Source organism: Ursus americanus, chromosome 14 (assembly GCF_024610735.1).
Source record: "Ursus americanus isolate L20-20 chromosome 14, mUrsAme1.1.p, whole genome shotgun sequence".
NCBI classification, from domain to species: Eukaryota; Metazoa; Chordata; class Mammalia; order Carnivora; family Ursidae; genus Ursus; species Ursus americanus.
Window position 1 is genome coordinate 51,301,388 of NC_142140.1, and position 13,125 is coordinate 51,314,512.

Genomic DNA, 13,125 nt, shown 5'->3' on the forward strand with positions numbered 1-13,125 from the left:
GGCAGACGCTTAACCGCTGTGCCACCCAGGCGCCCCTGACAACCAAATTCTTGACTTACACAGTCTATGAGCATCATCAAAGTGGTTGTTTGGGGCACGGTTTGTTGGTATCAACACTAGTATATACAAACATGTATATGTGACAAAAATAAAAGTTTCACCAAAGGATATTTACACTTACTACATGTGAGACAATCTGATATTTTTATTCTATTCTATTTTTTCTATTAAAAATAATCACTGTACACCCGTGTTCATGGGAGCATTACTCACAACAGCCAAAAGGTGGAAGAAGCCCAGGTATCCATCAGTGGATGAATGAATTAATGACATGTGGTAAATACATATGATGGAATGTCACTGAGTCTTGAAAAGGAAGGAAATTCTAACACATGCCACAATGGGGACATTATTGAGGACATTGGGCTAAGTGAAATAAGCCAGTCACAAAAGGGCAAATATTGTATGAGTCTCCTTATATGAAGTCCCGAGAGTCATCAAATTCATTGAGACAGAGATAGAATGGTGGGTGCCAGCGGCTGGGGGAGGGAAGAATGAGGAGTGAGTGTGTAACAGGGACAGTTTCTGTGTTGCAAGATGACAAAGTTCTCGAGCTGGATTCTGGTACTGATTGCACAACAGTGTGGATGTGCTTACTGCCACTGAACAGCGCACTTTAAAATGATGATGAGGGTAAACTTTGCGTGTTGTTTTGCCACAATTTTTTAAATAAATAATTTTTGAAATAAAAAGTTTTCTATGAACCATTCTTCCCTTAATTGTAAACCTGGAAATAAATAAATAAATGCTAGTCACAACCCACTTCATTGATTTCCTGAGTCAATAATGGGCTCCTGACCCACAGTGTGAAAACCAGCCGCACAGCAGGTACAATAAATCTCCAGGGATCCGCGTGGAAACACCTGGAAAGCGTGAAGTTGAGGGAGGAAAGTTGCAATCTAATACGTTCCGAATACTGTTAATGTAAATTGTTTAAAAATATATATTGCGGGCGCCTGGGTGGCTCAGTCGGTGAAACGTCTGCCTTCAGCTCAGGTCATGATCTCAGGGTCCTGGGATCCAGTCCCAGATTGGGCTCCTTGCTCAGCAGGGAGTCTGCTTCTCCCTCTCCCTTTACCTCTTCCCCCTGCTTGTGCTCTCTCTCTCTTGCTCTCACTCTCTCAAATAAATAAAATCTTTAAAAAATATGGGGCGCCTGGGTGGCGCAGCGGTTAAGCATCTGCCTTCGGCTCAGGGCGTGATCCCGGCGTTCTGGGATCGAGCCCCACATCAGGCTCTTCCACTAGGAGCCTGCTTCTTCCTCTCCCACTCCCCCTGCTTGTGTTCCCTCTCTCGCTGGCTGTCTCTATCTCTGTCGAATAAATAAATAAAATCTTTAAAAATAAATAAATAAATAAAATATATATTGCATATTGTTTTCAAGATAAGTAGCAAATGCATAAAGTTTGGTCTGGTCCTAGAAGAATGAGCTAATTTCAAAATAATTGTTCCTCCTACAAGGGTGGGGAGGGAAAGGGGTGGCATTTGTAGGTGGAGGCCTTACTGTCATTGAAGGCTTTCATAGTAGGGGGCAAGTTTTACTTAAAGGAGTTTTTTAGGGGCACCTGCATGGCTCAGATGGTTAAGCGTCTGCCTTCAGCTCAGGTCATGATCCCAGAGTCCTGGGATCGAGCCCCGCATAGGACTCCCTGCTCGGCGGGAAACCTGCTTCTCCCTCTCCCTCTGCTGTTCGCCCTGCTTGTGCATTCTCGCTCTCTCTGTCAAATAAATAAATAAGATCTTTTAAAAAAATAAAATAAAATAAAAGGAGTTTTTTTAAAAAAGGATCTGAAAGTGGGTACCTGAGGGGAGGCGGTGGAGGGATGGGCAAAATAGGTGAAGGGGGTTAAGAGGTACAAACTTCTAGTTATAAAACAAAGTCACAGGGATGACAAGTACAGCATAGAGAACACAGTCAACAATATTGTAATAACATTGTATCGTGACAGATGGTGACTACACTTATCGTGGTGAGCATTTTGTAATGTATGTAATTGTCACATCACTACGTTGAACACCTGAAACTAATATAATATTGTATGTCAACTATATTTCCATTAAACAAAAAAGATCTGAAGCAAGCTAGTCAAAGTGTTAATATCTGTTAACTCTGGGTGATGACGTAGGTGACTGTACTCATCTGTCCTTGCAAAATAATTCGTTAACACTGTAAATGACAATGTCTAAAGCAATGCTCTAGGATACATGAGAAACTAACACAAGTCAGGGGAGAAGCTCAGGCAGGGTCAGGGGAGGGGGTACGGGAGACAGGTGGGAGTGCGACTGCTCACTGTAATCCTTTTTGTTGCTTGTATTTTTATTTTTTTCACTTACAAAGTATAATAAATCTACAGGAAAGTACGCAGCCCACACATACGCAGTTTACAGGCACCCCTGTGGCCCAGATCAAGAAATAACATTTGGGACGCCTGGGCGGCTCAGTCAGTTAAGCGTCTGCCTTCGGCTCAGGTCACAATCCCAGGGTCCTGGGATCAAGTCCCATCTCGGGCTCTTTGCTCAGTGCAGAGCCTGCTTCTCTGTCTCCTCCTCCCCCTTCTTGTGCTCGCTCTCTCTCTCCGACAAATAAATAAATAAATTCTTTTTAAAGAAATAACATTACATTAAATACAGTCCACTTGGAGAAAATCAAACAGAACAGGACTGTCCAGCTCAATGACCTGTTACCAAGTGACCCTCTTCCCCCTGCCACGTGACCACTACCCAGATGTCCCCTCATCCCCACCAGTGTCCCATCTTGATTTCCAGAATGATCGCTGCCTTGCCTTTATCCTTTATCCCTAAAGGTGTGCATCCATAACGACACCAGAATTTTTCCATTTCACATAAAAAGGACAATTTGTGTAAACTTTACGCAGTGAAAAACATTCCCTTATGAAAAGGAATGACTTGGGCCCTGCCTCCTTTGTTGCAAATGATGTTCCTGAGAATCACTCACGTTGAGATTACACCCAGCTTTAATTTCTGCTCTTCCATTCCTGTGTGGTATTCTGTTGGTTGAAACATCAAAATTTAGGTCTCCATTCTGCTGTCAATGGACTCAGGGGCCGGCTGTTTCCAGCTTGGGATTGACACAGATGGTAGATGTGCTGTGGTGATAAATTATGAACATTCTTCTCCGGGCTTCCTAGTTCACCCGGCACACCGCAATTCATGTGTGTGTGTGAGAGAGAAAATATATGTGACATAAAACATACCATTTTGATCATTTTTAAGTGTACTGTTCAGTACTATTAAGCACATTCACATTGCTGTGTAAACATTATCACTGTGCATCTCCAGAACTTTTTCACCTTCTCAAACAGGAACTCTGTTAAACGCTAACTCCCATTCTTTGTCTCCTCTGCCCCTGCCAACCACCATTCTACTTTCTGTCTCTGAATTTGGCTATTCCAAAGACCTCATATAAGTGGAATCACATGATTTCTGTCCTTTTGTGACTGGCTTATTTCACCCAGCATAATGTCTTCCAGGTTCATCCATGTTATAGCATGAGATAGAATTTCCTTCCTTTTTAAGGTTGAAATCCTGTTTTTAAAAAATACTGTTTAACTGCTGCACCTTGTAAATATTTTTAAATGAAAAAATTATATTAAAAGGCATAAAGTAACAAAATGTTTATAATAAAATTTAAAACAAAATGTCTACATAAATACCTTAAATAATCATACAACTTTAAATATTTTAAGTAGAAATTCAAATATTTAAAATTGTCTAGGTAAGATTTTAAATAATTCCTTAATATAAAAATCTTGAGATATTAAAAGTCAATTTGAAAAGCATAAAATAAAGCATAAAAATAAATATTTAATATTATGAACAATATTCAAGTCTTTTAAATGAAATTTAAATATTTTAACGAACATCTTAAAAAGATTCTAAATATTTAAAATATAAAGTAACGTGTAAAAATAAAATAAAATATAAAGTAATATGTAGATTAAACTTCAAACTGAAGTAATAAGTTTTTAAATATTTGTTCAGAATTTAGACATTTAAAAAAATTTTTTTAAAGATTTTATTTATTCATTTGACAGAGAAAGACACAGCCAGCAAGAGAGGGAACACAAGCAGGGGGAGTGGGAGAGGAAGAAGCAGGCTCCCAGTGGAGCAGGGAGCCCGATGTGGGTCTCGATTCCAGGATCCTGGGATCACGCCCTGGGCCAAAGGCAGACGCTTAACGGCTGAGCCACCCAGGCGCCCCTAGACATTCAAATTTTGAAATAAAAAAAAAAACAAGTGCTACTTTAAACGTATAAAATTAAAACTTAATGAGATTTTAATAAATAACCGTAAAATAAAATTTTAAATTACACTTGAAGGTATATAAACGTTTATTCCCCCTTCGAGAGCTCCCCTGCGCGGAACTGAGTCAGCAGGGACGTCCCTCGCCCCGCCCAGGCTGCCGTCGGACCTCGCGCGCAGGCAGTGCTGTGGCCAGCCCTGCAGGCCCGCGAGGACCCCGTACAGCCAAGATGGCGGCGCCCGTGCGACGGGCACGCTTCCTGCTAGAGCTGCCGGCGACCCTGGGCCGGGGCTCCCGTGACTACCGGGCGCCGCCGCCCCCACGCCGCGCGCCAGGGCCTTGGTGGCCGGACCCAGACAACCCGCTGACCCCGCGCTGGCAGCTGGGGCCGCGCTACGCAGCCAAGCAGTTCGCGCGGCACGGCGCCGCCTCCGGGGTGGCCGCCGGTTCGCTGTGGCCGTCGCGGGAGCAGCTGCGCGAACTGGAGGCTGAGGAGCGAGAATGGTGCCCGAGCCTGGCGGCCATGCAGGAGTCGCTGCGGGTGCAGCAGCTGGCGGAGAAGCAGAAGCGTCAGGCCAGGTGTGTGCGGTCGGGCAGGCGCGGGGCTGTGGGCTGTGGGCTGAGGACCTCCTGCGTGCAAGGCCTTGTCGCAGGTGCTGAGCACATAGCAGAGAACAAGATAATTTCAGATGGCGGCAGTGAACCATTAGGAAGATAAAACTGGGTGGAAGATGTGTGCGCCAGAGGACGAGTTTGGTTTGTGGGACCTCGGACCTCTAAGGACTTGATCCTCAGAGACCTGAATGACCACACATAGCCATGGGGAGATCTTAGGGAGTGTTCCTGAACAGCTGGTGCAAAGACCCTAAGGTAGGAAGAAGCTTTAAGGAACTGCCAGGTCAGTGTAGCTGGAGAAGAGTGGGAGGTGATGGGGCCTGGAGTCAAGGGCAGAGGTCAGACTTGGAGACAGGTCTGAAGGATTAGACTTGAAGATGCAAGACCAGGAACATCAGGACGGTGCCACTTCCTGGAGGGCAGGCAGGTTGGGGGAGCAGGCCAAACGTGTTCCTGCTTTTCATTGTTTTTGTCCTCACAATAACTCTAAGAGGAAGAGGGGATCACCCTCATTTTAGAGATGAAAAACCGAAGGCTGGGAGTTTGTGGAGTCAGTTGTCCAGTCACCCAGGTAGTAAACAGTGGCGCTGGAATGTGAACCCCAGTCTCTGCCCCATTCCAGCTGCCATGGGGGCTTTAGATCTTTCAGCTTCACGTTTCTAATCCTTAAAATGGGGCTGTGACTGGCACCTACAGACTTGTAGGATTGGAGGGAAAGGTCCAGTCCATTTCTTGCCTTTACAACTGGGCCTGGCATACAGTAGGTGCTCAGTGCTGTCTGCAGGATTAAAGTGTGTGCTTTGGGAATGGCCATATGGTATGCGTTCTCGGATGGCTCAGCAGACAGCTCAGTGAATTGCTGAGTTGACTCTCGGGAGTCTCCCGAGGAGGTCAGCTCTCTTGTGCTCAAGGTCACACACAAGTTAATTCATCTCTCCTGCCTGTTACTTCACTTGTCTGGGACTTTACCTGACCGTTTTAATGACCACCACGTCTTCCCAGTTTTTCACATCTGTTGGGGGAGCTGGGGGAATCGGAATGTGGGCAGACTAGGGGGCGGGCTGTGGGTGGACGGGTGCTCCTTTTCTGGCTGGGTGTTGCTGTCTTCACCACTCTACCCTCCCCTGCAGAGAGCAGCTCATTGCAGAGAGAATGGCCAAGATGCCACAGATGATTGAGAACTGGCGGCGGCAGCAGCAGGAGCGCAGGGAGAAGGAGCAGGCAGACAAGGAGCGGCGGGCCCGACTGCAGGCTGAGGCCCAGGAACGCCTGGGCTACCATGTGGACCCGAGGAGTGCCCGCTTCCAGGAGCTGCTACAGGACCTGGAGAAGCAGCAGCGTAAACGCCTCAAGGAGGAGAAACAAAGACAGAAGAAGGAGGCACGAGCTGCTGCACTGGCTGCTGCTGCGGCCCAAGACTCGGCACCCTCTGTGGCACCCAGTTCCTGAGCTAGCCTCTTGCAATAAAATCTGCTGCCCGACAGCCCCAGCCCTGGAGAGCTCTGTGTCCTCTCGCATCATGCCCCTTCCTGGGCCCCCCAACATCTGGGGCCAGGGAATCCCCCACCCTTTCTGGCACTGCTTACTTGGGGATTCTAGGCCATGCCGACTAACCGGGGCTTCAGGGGGAAAAAGGGGGATGCAGTGGGGGAAATAATGGAGGAGCAGATGGCAGAGGAGAAGAAGGCTTCTGTTTACCAACATTAATCTCCAGTAATTAGCCAATTACTAGGGGGGGAAGTGTAGCCAAAACAGACTGCAGTGGTGATGGTGGGGGGTAGGGAGAAGCAGCCCTTCCAAGGCTAAGTTGGGGCTGGGGCCCACTGCCTAGGAACGAGATAGCCTCAAGGCGGGTGTGGAGACACTGGAAGCCCCAACCTGCAGAGGCTGACAGACCACTCTGCCCCTTCTCAGCACTGCCATATCACCTGTGCCCAACTAGCCCCCAGACCCAGACGAGCTGGAGTAGGAAGCCCCAGTAGGCACACACCACAGGACTGGCTTTTAAAACTTTATTCACTTCAAAACCTTTATTAGAGACACGGTTCTGTCCTGGGGTGGAGCCGTGGCCTTGACCTCCAGAGCAGTTCTGATGTTACCCCCCTCCCCAGGCAGGACAAACCAGGCCTCCTCCTCTCCAGCAAAGGGATGCAGGCCAGAGGCCAAGGCCAGACTGGGGAGGGGGTCCTTGGGCCTCTAAGTGCTAACCCCAGATCGAAAGGTTGGGGCACTCCAATGAAGGATCAAAGTTTGGGGCCCCAGCTTCCCCTCACCCTGGAAGAAGGCAGGGGGAGGTCTCAGGGGCTCTTCAGGGGAGGGGGAAACAAGCAGCCGCCTCTCCATCTGGCTGCAGGGAGCTGGGACAGAGGCCAAGAGGGGCCCATCTGTCGCCTCCAGTCCTGCCAGTTTCTCAGAGCAGGCAGGGCTGGGGTGGGGGATGGGGGACAGCTGTCTGGCCTGGGTCTTCTCAGGCCAAGGTGGGAATGGGGGCCACTTGAGGAGGGTGGGAAATTGGGGTGGTTTTTTTTAAGATTTTTGATTTTTTTCCACTTCTTAAATAAACATGAATATATATATATTTTTTTCTTTTATAAAACTTTTGTGGAGTTGGGGGGCTGGGAGGTTGGGGGGCAGCGGCCTGGCCTCCCTGCATCACTCGTCATCAAAGTTCTGACTCAGGAGGAAGTTGGCAGCCAAGTTCTCGTTTTTTTCACAAGCGAAGTAGGCCTGGATCACCAAGCTCTCTGGGAAGCCCAGGGCTTTCAACTGCAGGAAGATGGGTGGGCATGAGCAGGGGCCGGGGGCCCTGCCCACCAGGGAGGTCCCCCTCAGGCCAGCCTCTTACCCTCTCTATAGCTTCTTTCTCCTGTGGCGTCACCTGGATGTAGTTCATCTGCGGAGCCTCCTCACCTATGGCGCCCACCTCACCCTCCACATCGGAGATGTCTGCCAGCTCCCCGGGGGGCTCGTTCAGCATCTGGATGAACTGCTCCTGGTGCCGACTAATTTGCTGTGGGAGACAGAGGGGAAGGGACTGTGACCCACAGCCCTTGATGCCCGCCCACCCCTTATCACGCCCTGCTTTTTCATTCAGTCAGCTCCTATTTAGAGGGTGCCTATTGTGCCCAAACAGCAGCACAAGAGCGAATACAGGCCCTGTCCTGGCGGAGCTGACTTTCAGGGTAGGGAGACAGGCTATAAACAAATAAATGGGCAATTTATATACAATGTAAATAGTGGGCCTGTCATACAGTAGGGCAAACACTGGACTAGAAAAAAATCCTGCAGGCCAGGAAAGACGGGCCTGTGATCTGCAAGATGGGAAGGGAAGTTTCCTCCAGAAAGAACAGTAAGTGCAAAGGCCTGGAGACAGAAAAGCACTTGACAAATCCCAGAAACAGAAGATCCATGTGGCGAGAACAAAGTGAACAAGCAACAGAAGGGGGACAAAACAAAGAAAGGCAAAGACCAGACGTGCTTTCTTCTAGTGGCTTCTAGTATGAAAGGACACCACGGTGATGGTTAAATGGAGAAAGACGTGATCCTTGTACACTTTATTTTCTTGAAGATTTTATTTATTTGACAGAGTACAAGTAGGGGGAGCAGCGGGGAGAGAGAGAGGGAGAAGCAGGCTCCCCGCTGAGCAGTGAGCCTGATGCGGGGCTCATTTCCCAGGACCCAGGGACCGTGACCCGAGCCGAAGGCAGCTCTTTAACCGACCGAGGCACCTAGGTGCCGCGGCCATGCCCCTGCCACCCCCCCCCCCCCCGCCCATTTTTAAAAGACTAACTCATGTGGGTGTTGCATATCTGGGAGTTCTACAACTCTCTACAACTCTATTTTTATGTATGTCCGACTTAAACTTCACCTCAGAAAGTGCTTTTTCAGGAATCTGGCTCCTGCTGGAGAATGGGACTGTGGGGGCTGTGCCCAGGCTGGTCCTTGCAGGGATGGGGAGGGCTGGGAAGAGGATCTGCTCTGAAGTCTTAAGCATCTAGAAAGCACTTTCATGCTTGTGTCAAATCAGCCACGGATAAGCGGGGCACTTGGAGATTCAGGTTGGTTACATCGATGTGGGGGGAACATCATCACCCAAGGTGACATACAGGGAACACTAAACAGAAAAGAAGAATGCAGGCGTGCAGCCTGTGCCCTGCACCACCTGGAGACGGTAAGCAGGAGGAGCGGCAGCAAATGACAGGCCCTAAACCAGGAGAGGCAGGCCTTTACAGAGGATCCAGAAAACCCTGTCACATCCAAGGGCCACTGCCCCTCTGCACAGGAACCTTCAAGGGCAGGACAGAGCCTTGCTGGGACACACGGGTCCTGGGTGGTGCCATGCAACCCTGTGGACACTCAGGATGCACTAACTGTATGTGAGGCCGAGCCAGAGCCTGAAGACCCAGAAGGTAGAGCAAAGGACCCAGAGGGTGGAGGCAGACACACACACCACACCACCTGCCAGACTGCTCCAGACCTCTGGCATCTTCCTCTGTGAGACAATGACAGTAGCACCCATACCTCACAAGGTGTTTGAGAAAATTACACGAAACCAGGCAGATCGTTAGATCACACAGAGCAGCGGGGGGCTGTCATTAGTCCTGCTTTCCAAATACAGAGGGACTCCAACATACCACACTAGGCCGGGCTAGCTTTCTGGGGCCGTGGTACCCACAGCGGAGTGGAGGTGGTGCCTGCCATGGCTCCCTCCACCCCCAGGGCCGCACCTGCAAAAGCTGAGGATTCTCTTGGCCCAGCTGCTGGAGCAGGGCAGGCAGCAGTGCCGGGTTCTGCTGAATCACCTGCCGCATGTTCTGGAACTGGGGCTGGTCCCGCAGGAACTCCAGGGGGTTCTCTCCTGCTGGCAGGAGGAAGGTGTGCAGTCAGACACCATGCCGGACTCCCAAAAGTTTGGGGGCAGGAGAGTCCAACGCCTTGACAGCAGACACCCAACATGCACATCTCCCCAACAGCTCACCTCCTTCTGTGGCTGGCTGCTCCGACACCTGGCTCTCCTGGACAGAACCATGTTCCGGCTCGGGGCTTCCAGGAATTCCCTGTCAGGGGTCCTATTTAGTTCTAACGCAGAGGCTGCCCGCTACCTCCCTTCTGCATGCTCAGCCCTGGCAGAGGACGGGTGAGGCCTTGGCCCTGCCCTCCACAGGCCCACCCCACCACTTATGTCCAGCTCCTGCAGGAAGCCTTTCCTGGCTGGAACCACAACCCAAAGGCTTCTGAGGGCAGGTTTTGCCTCTCTGACCACCCATCGGGGCATGTAAGCCCATGTACTCCCTTGAGGCCTCCCCAGGAGGGAGTAGCCCCACCTCACCGTGAGTAGATACTCCACGGCTCGGTGCGGGTTGTTGTAGCTGGCTCTCAGGGCGGCCACGACCCGTTCCCGCTCATAGCCCATGGACATGATCTCTGTCAGCATCGTCTCATACTCAGAACCAGTCACTGTGGAAGGAGGAGCAAGGCCTGGGTCACCCAGGGGCAAGGGTAGCTCCCAGGCCCTCCCACACCCACACAAGGCCCAGATGCCAGCTGGGGCGCCCAACTGCTTCTGCCCTGGGGACCACCCACCCACCTAGCGTGGATGCCGCGTCTTCCTCTCGCCCGCTGCTACCTGAAGAGGGAACAGAGCTGCAAATTCAAGAGAGAGAAATCGGACCCTGGCTTCTGGTGGCTTGCCCTCCCCCAGGTATGTAGGAACACGTATATGCTGGAATGTGCTGGGAAGACAGGGCCCAAGCTGGGGCTTCTGCTCCCTGGCCTTACCCTGACACGGACTCCGGGGATGTTGTGGGGACTGATTCCTCCGATGGGCTCTTGTCCTCTCTGGCAGTAGGTGGGGGATGGGACATGCCTGAGGCAGGGGCTGGAGGGAAGGACGTGGAGGACTCCGGGGCAGCAGTAGGTGAGGCTTCTGGGGGTACTGAAGTGCCTGGGCTAGTTTTGGCCTGTGACACCCAGAAAAAGGAGCAGGCATCAATATCCCTATCTAGCCCCAACATCCCATCCCGTCTCAGCCCCGCCCTATTCATAGCTAATCTCTCCCGGGCACACTGGCTCTTTGTCAGCTCCCCAGCTAAGTCACCCACCCTCCCAACCAGCACACTTCACCCACCTTGGTCACCATAACGACCACAAAGTTCTTCTCATCAATGCGATAGTCCCTGATGGGAACGTCATCACTCAGGATCTTGCCAGCATAAATGAGTTTCTGTCCAGCCACGGGGAAGGCATCGCGACCCTTCTCAGCTTCTATCTTTTCCTTCAGCACCTTCACCTGGAAGGAGAGGAACACTCATTGCAAACCTAAAGATTCTTAAGTGGGGAAGGGGGAGGAGGGAAGTCTGAGACTACAAGCATCAATGGCAGAGAAGTTAAGCTTCAGAGTCAACCATGCCAGATTCGAATGTGTTTGCTCATCCCGCCGTTCAACGGAGTGTTTACCCAACACTTATCACATGCCAGATGCTATTCTAGGTACTGAACACATAACAAGGAACAAAACTCAACACAAGTCCCTGCTTCGTGGAGATAACACTAATGCAAGGAAAAAAGAAAACAAATACAATTTCAGATAATGTAAAGTATAATGAAAAATGGAATAGAATAAAAGGGAAATAAGATTTTTCATTCCACACTGCGGACAGTGCTCAGTTTTTGCCAAAGGCATCTTATACGGACAATACTAACCCAAGTGTATACATACCACTTTTAAGGCCTCACCACTGCATGAAGTAGGTATTATTAACCCCGTTTTATATTTGAGGAAACAGAGGCACAGAGAGATTAAGTAGCTTGCCCAAAGTCAAACAGTTGGAATGATCGAAAAATACCAGTGATTCCCTTTCTACAACTCGTAGAGTTCAACGTCTCTTTCATGAGGTAGTTGTGCAAAAAGTACCAAACACGTATTAAGACGTTTAATATGTCTGTTAGGTCCTAAGCCTCTTTTCTGCTAAAAATGTAGCGCAATGTTTTGACTACGGGCTCTCACATGAGGCAAAACCAAATCTGAATCCCCGTTCTGCCATTACTTGGTTTATGTGACTGCAGCAAAGTTCCCTAATTTCTAAATTTTCACATCTGTAAAATGGAGTGAAAGAGTCAAGAGTGCTCAAATGATTTCTGTTCTGGATCTTTAGTAAGATAACACTAAATCGCTCAGCAACTGGTAATGAACAAACCGCCAACAAACACAGACCACTGAAAATCAGGCCGTTTATTAACATTATCATCGTCACTGCCGTCACCACTCGGCATCTCCCGGTCACTACTCCCAAATTCGGCCACCAACGCCCCGAGGAAACGCCTGCAAAGCTGGGAACTCGGAGCCCCAGTCCCGGAGAGCGTGGCCCGGCCGGGAATCTGAGACTGCGGCTCCCGCGACCCGCGAGGGCGCTGACATTGGAGCTGGGGCCTGATGGGTGCCCCGGGGGTGGGGCCTCGTCCGGAGACCGGCCCATGAGCGCCATCAGCACAAGTCGCCGGGGGCTGGACCGAGAACCAAACGGAGGTTCGGGAAAGTCAGGCAGGCTGGGAGAGGTGGGCAGAGCCCTGCCCGCGCCGTCCTCCCCGCCCCTCCAGTCGGGATCTCGTCCTCCCCGCCCCCACCCCTACCCCCCCCCCCCCGGCACCCGTCGTTCCCACCCCCGGGCTCCGGTCCAGCTCCCACCGTCTCGTCAGGCTCCATGCGGATTTTGAAGGTCTGCTGCTGCAGCGTTTTGAGCGTGATGGTGACGGCCATGGCGGGGCCGGAGCAACGCGGCGGCCCCGGGATCCTCACACAACATGCAACTCACGCCGCCGCCATCTTAGCGCCCAGCCGCGCCGGGAGCCGACCGCTTCCGGGGCAGGCGGTGCGCGCGCGGACCACCAGAGCACGTGACCTGCGGCCCCCCCCTTAGCCTTGGTGGGCATGCGCAAGAGTGAGGCCTTTGGTCAGGCATGCGCAGACTAAACTCGGCTTCCGGAGGTAGCTTCTCATTCAGCACGCGTACACATCACGTGGCTTACTAGAGTGACGCCATGCCGTTAGAGGTGACGTCATACAGCCACAAAATGGCTCCGACGTGGCCCCGTTTGATGCCCTTATGAGTTTCTGTTTATTACATTGAACAAATTTTTTCATGTACTTGTAGATATTTGTATTTTTTCTATGAAGGTTTCTTTTTTTT

At 50.6% G+C, this 13,125-nt stretch overlaps 2 protein-coding genes across 3 annotated transcripts; one reads left to right on the forward strand and one right to left on the reverse strand.

Annotated features, from left to right (window-relative positions):
* The first annotated feature begins 4,523 nt into the window (after positions 1-4,523).
* Positions 4,524-6,422, forward strand: GADD45GIP1 (GADD45G interacting protein 1). The gene is made up of 2 exons (XM_045774554.2): positions 4,524-4,903; positions 6,070-6,422. The coding sequence occupies exons 1-2, from the start codon at positions 4,554-4,556 to the stop codon at positions 6,386-6,388; spliced, it is 669 nt and encodes a 222-aa protein (XP_045630510.1). The 5' UTR covers positions 4,524-4,553; the 3' UTR covers positions 6,389-6,422.
* A 515-nt stretch (positions 6,423-6,937) lies between these two features.
* On the reverse strand, positions 6,938-12,808 carry RAD23A (RAD23 nucleotide excision repair protein A). Of its 2 annotated transcripts, none has more exons than XM_045774552.2 (9): positions 12,624-12,808; positions 11,067-11,228; positions 10,718-10,899; positions 10,527-10,582; positions 10,269-10,396; positions 9,918-9,996; positions 9,667-9,800; positions 7,785-7,949; positions 6,938-7,705 (listed from the first exon to the last, which is right to left on the reverse strand). In XM_045774552.2, the coding sequence occupies exons 1-9, from the start codon at positions 12,693-12,695 to the stop codon at positions 7,592-7,594; spliced, it is 1,092 nt and encodes a 363-aa protein (XP_045630508.1). In that variant the 5' UTR covers positions 12,696-12,808; the 3' UTR covers positions 6,938-7,591. The 2 variants fall into 2 exon arrangements, with proteins under 2 accessions (XP_045630508.1, XP_045630509.1); XM_045774553.2 differs by having other exon boundaries at positions 9,667-9,797; positions 12,624-12,807.
* Between the last annotated feature and the right edge of the window lie 317 nt (positions 12,809-13,125).

Excerpts from the sequence above, each read along its gene's own strand:
- GADD45GIP1 (XM_045774554.2), top strand. The coding sequence starts at position 4,554 with ATGGCGGCGCCCGTGCGACGGGCACGCTTCCTGCTAGAGCTGCCGGCG. Across the intron at positions 4,904-6,069 it reads AAGCAGAAGCGTCAGGCCAG|AGAGCAGCTCATTGCAGAGA; the intron begins GTGTGTGCGGTC and ends CCTCCCCTGCAG.
- RAD23A (XM_045774552.2), bottom strand. The coding sequence starts at position 12,695 with ATGGCCGTCACCATCACGCTCAAAACGCTGCAGCAGCAGACCTTCAAA. Across the intron at positions 10,900-11,066 it reads TGGTCGTTATGGTGACCAAG|GCCAAAACTAGCCCAGGCAC; the intron begins GTGGGTGAAGTG and ends TGGGTGTCACAG. Across the intron at positions 10,397-10,526 it reads AGACGCGGCATCCACGCTAG|TGACTGGTTCTGAGTATGAG; the intron begins GTGGGTGGGTGG and ends CTCCTTCCACAG.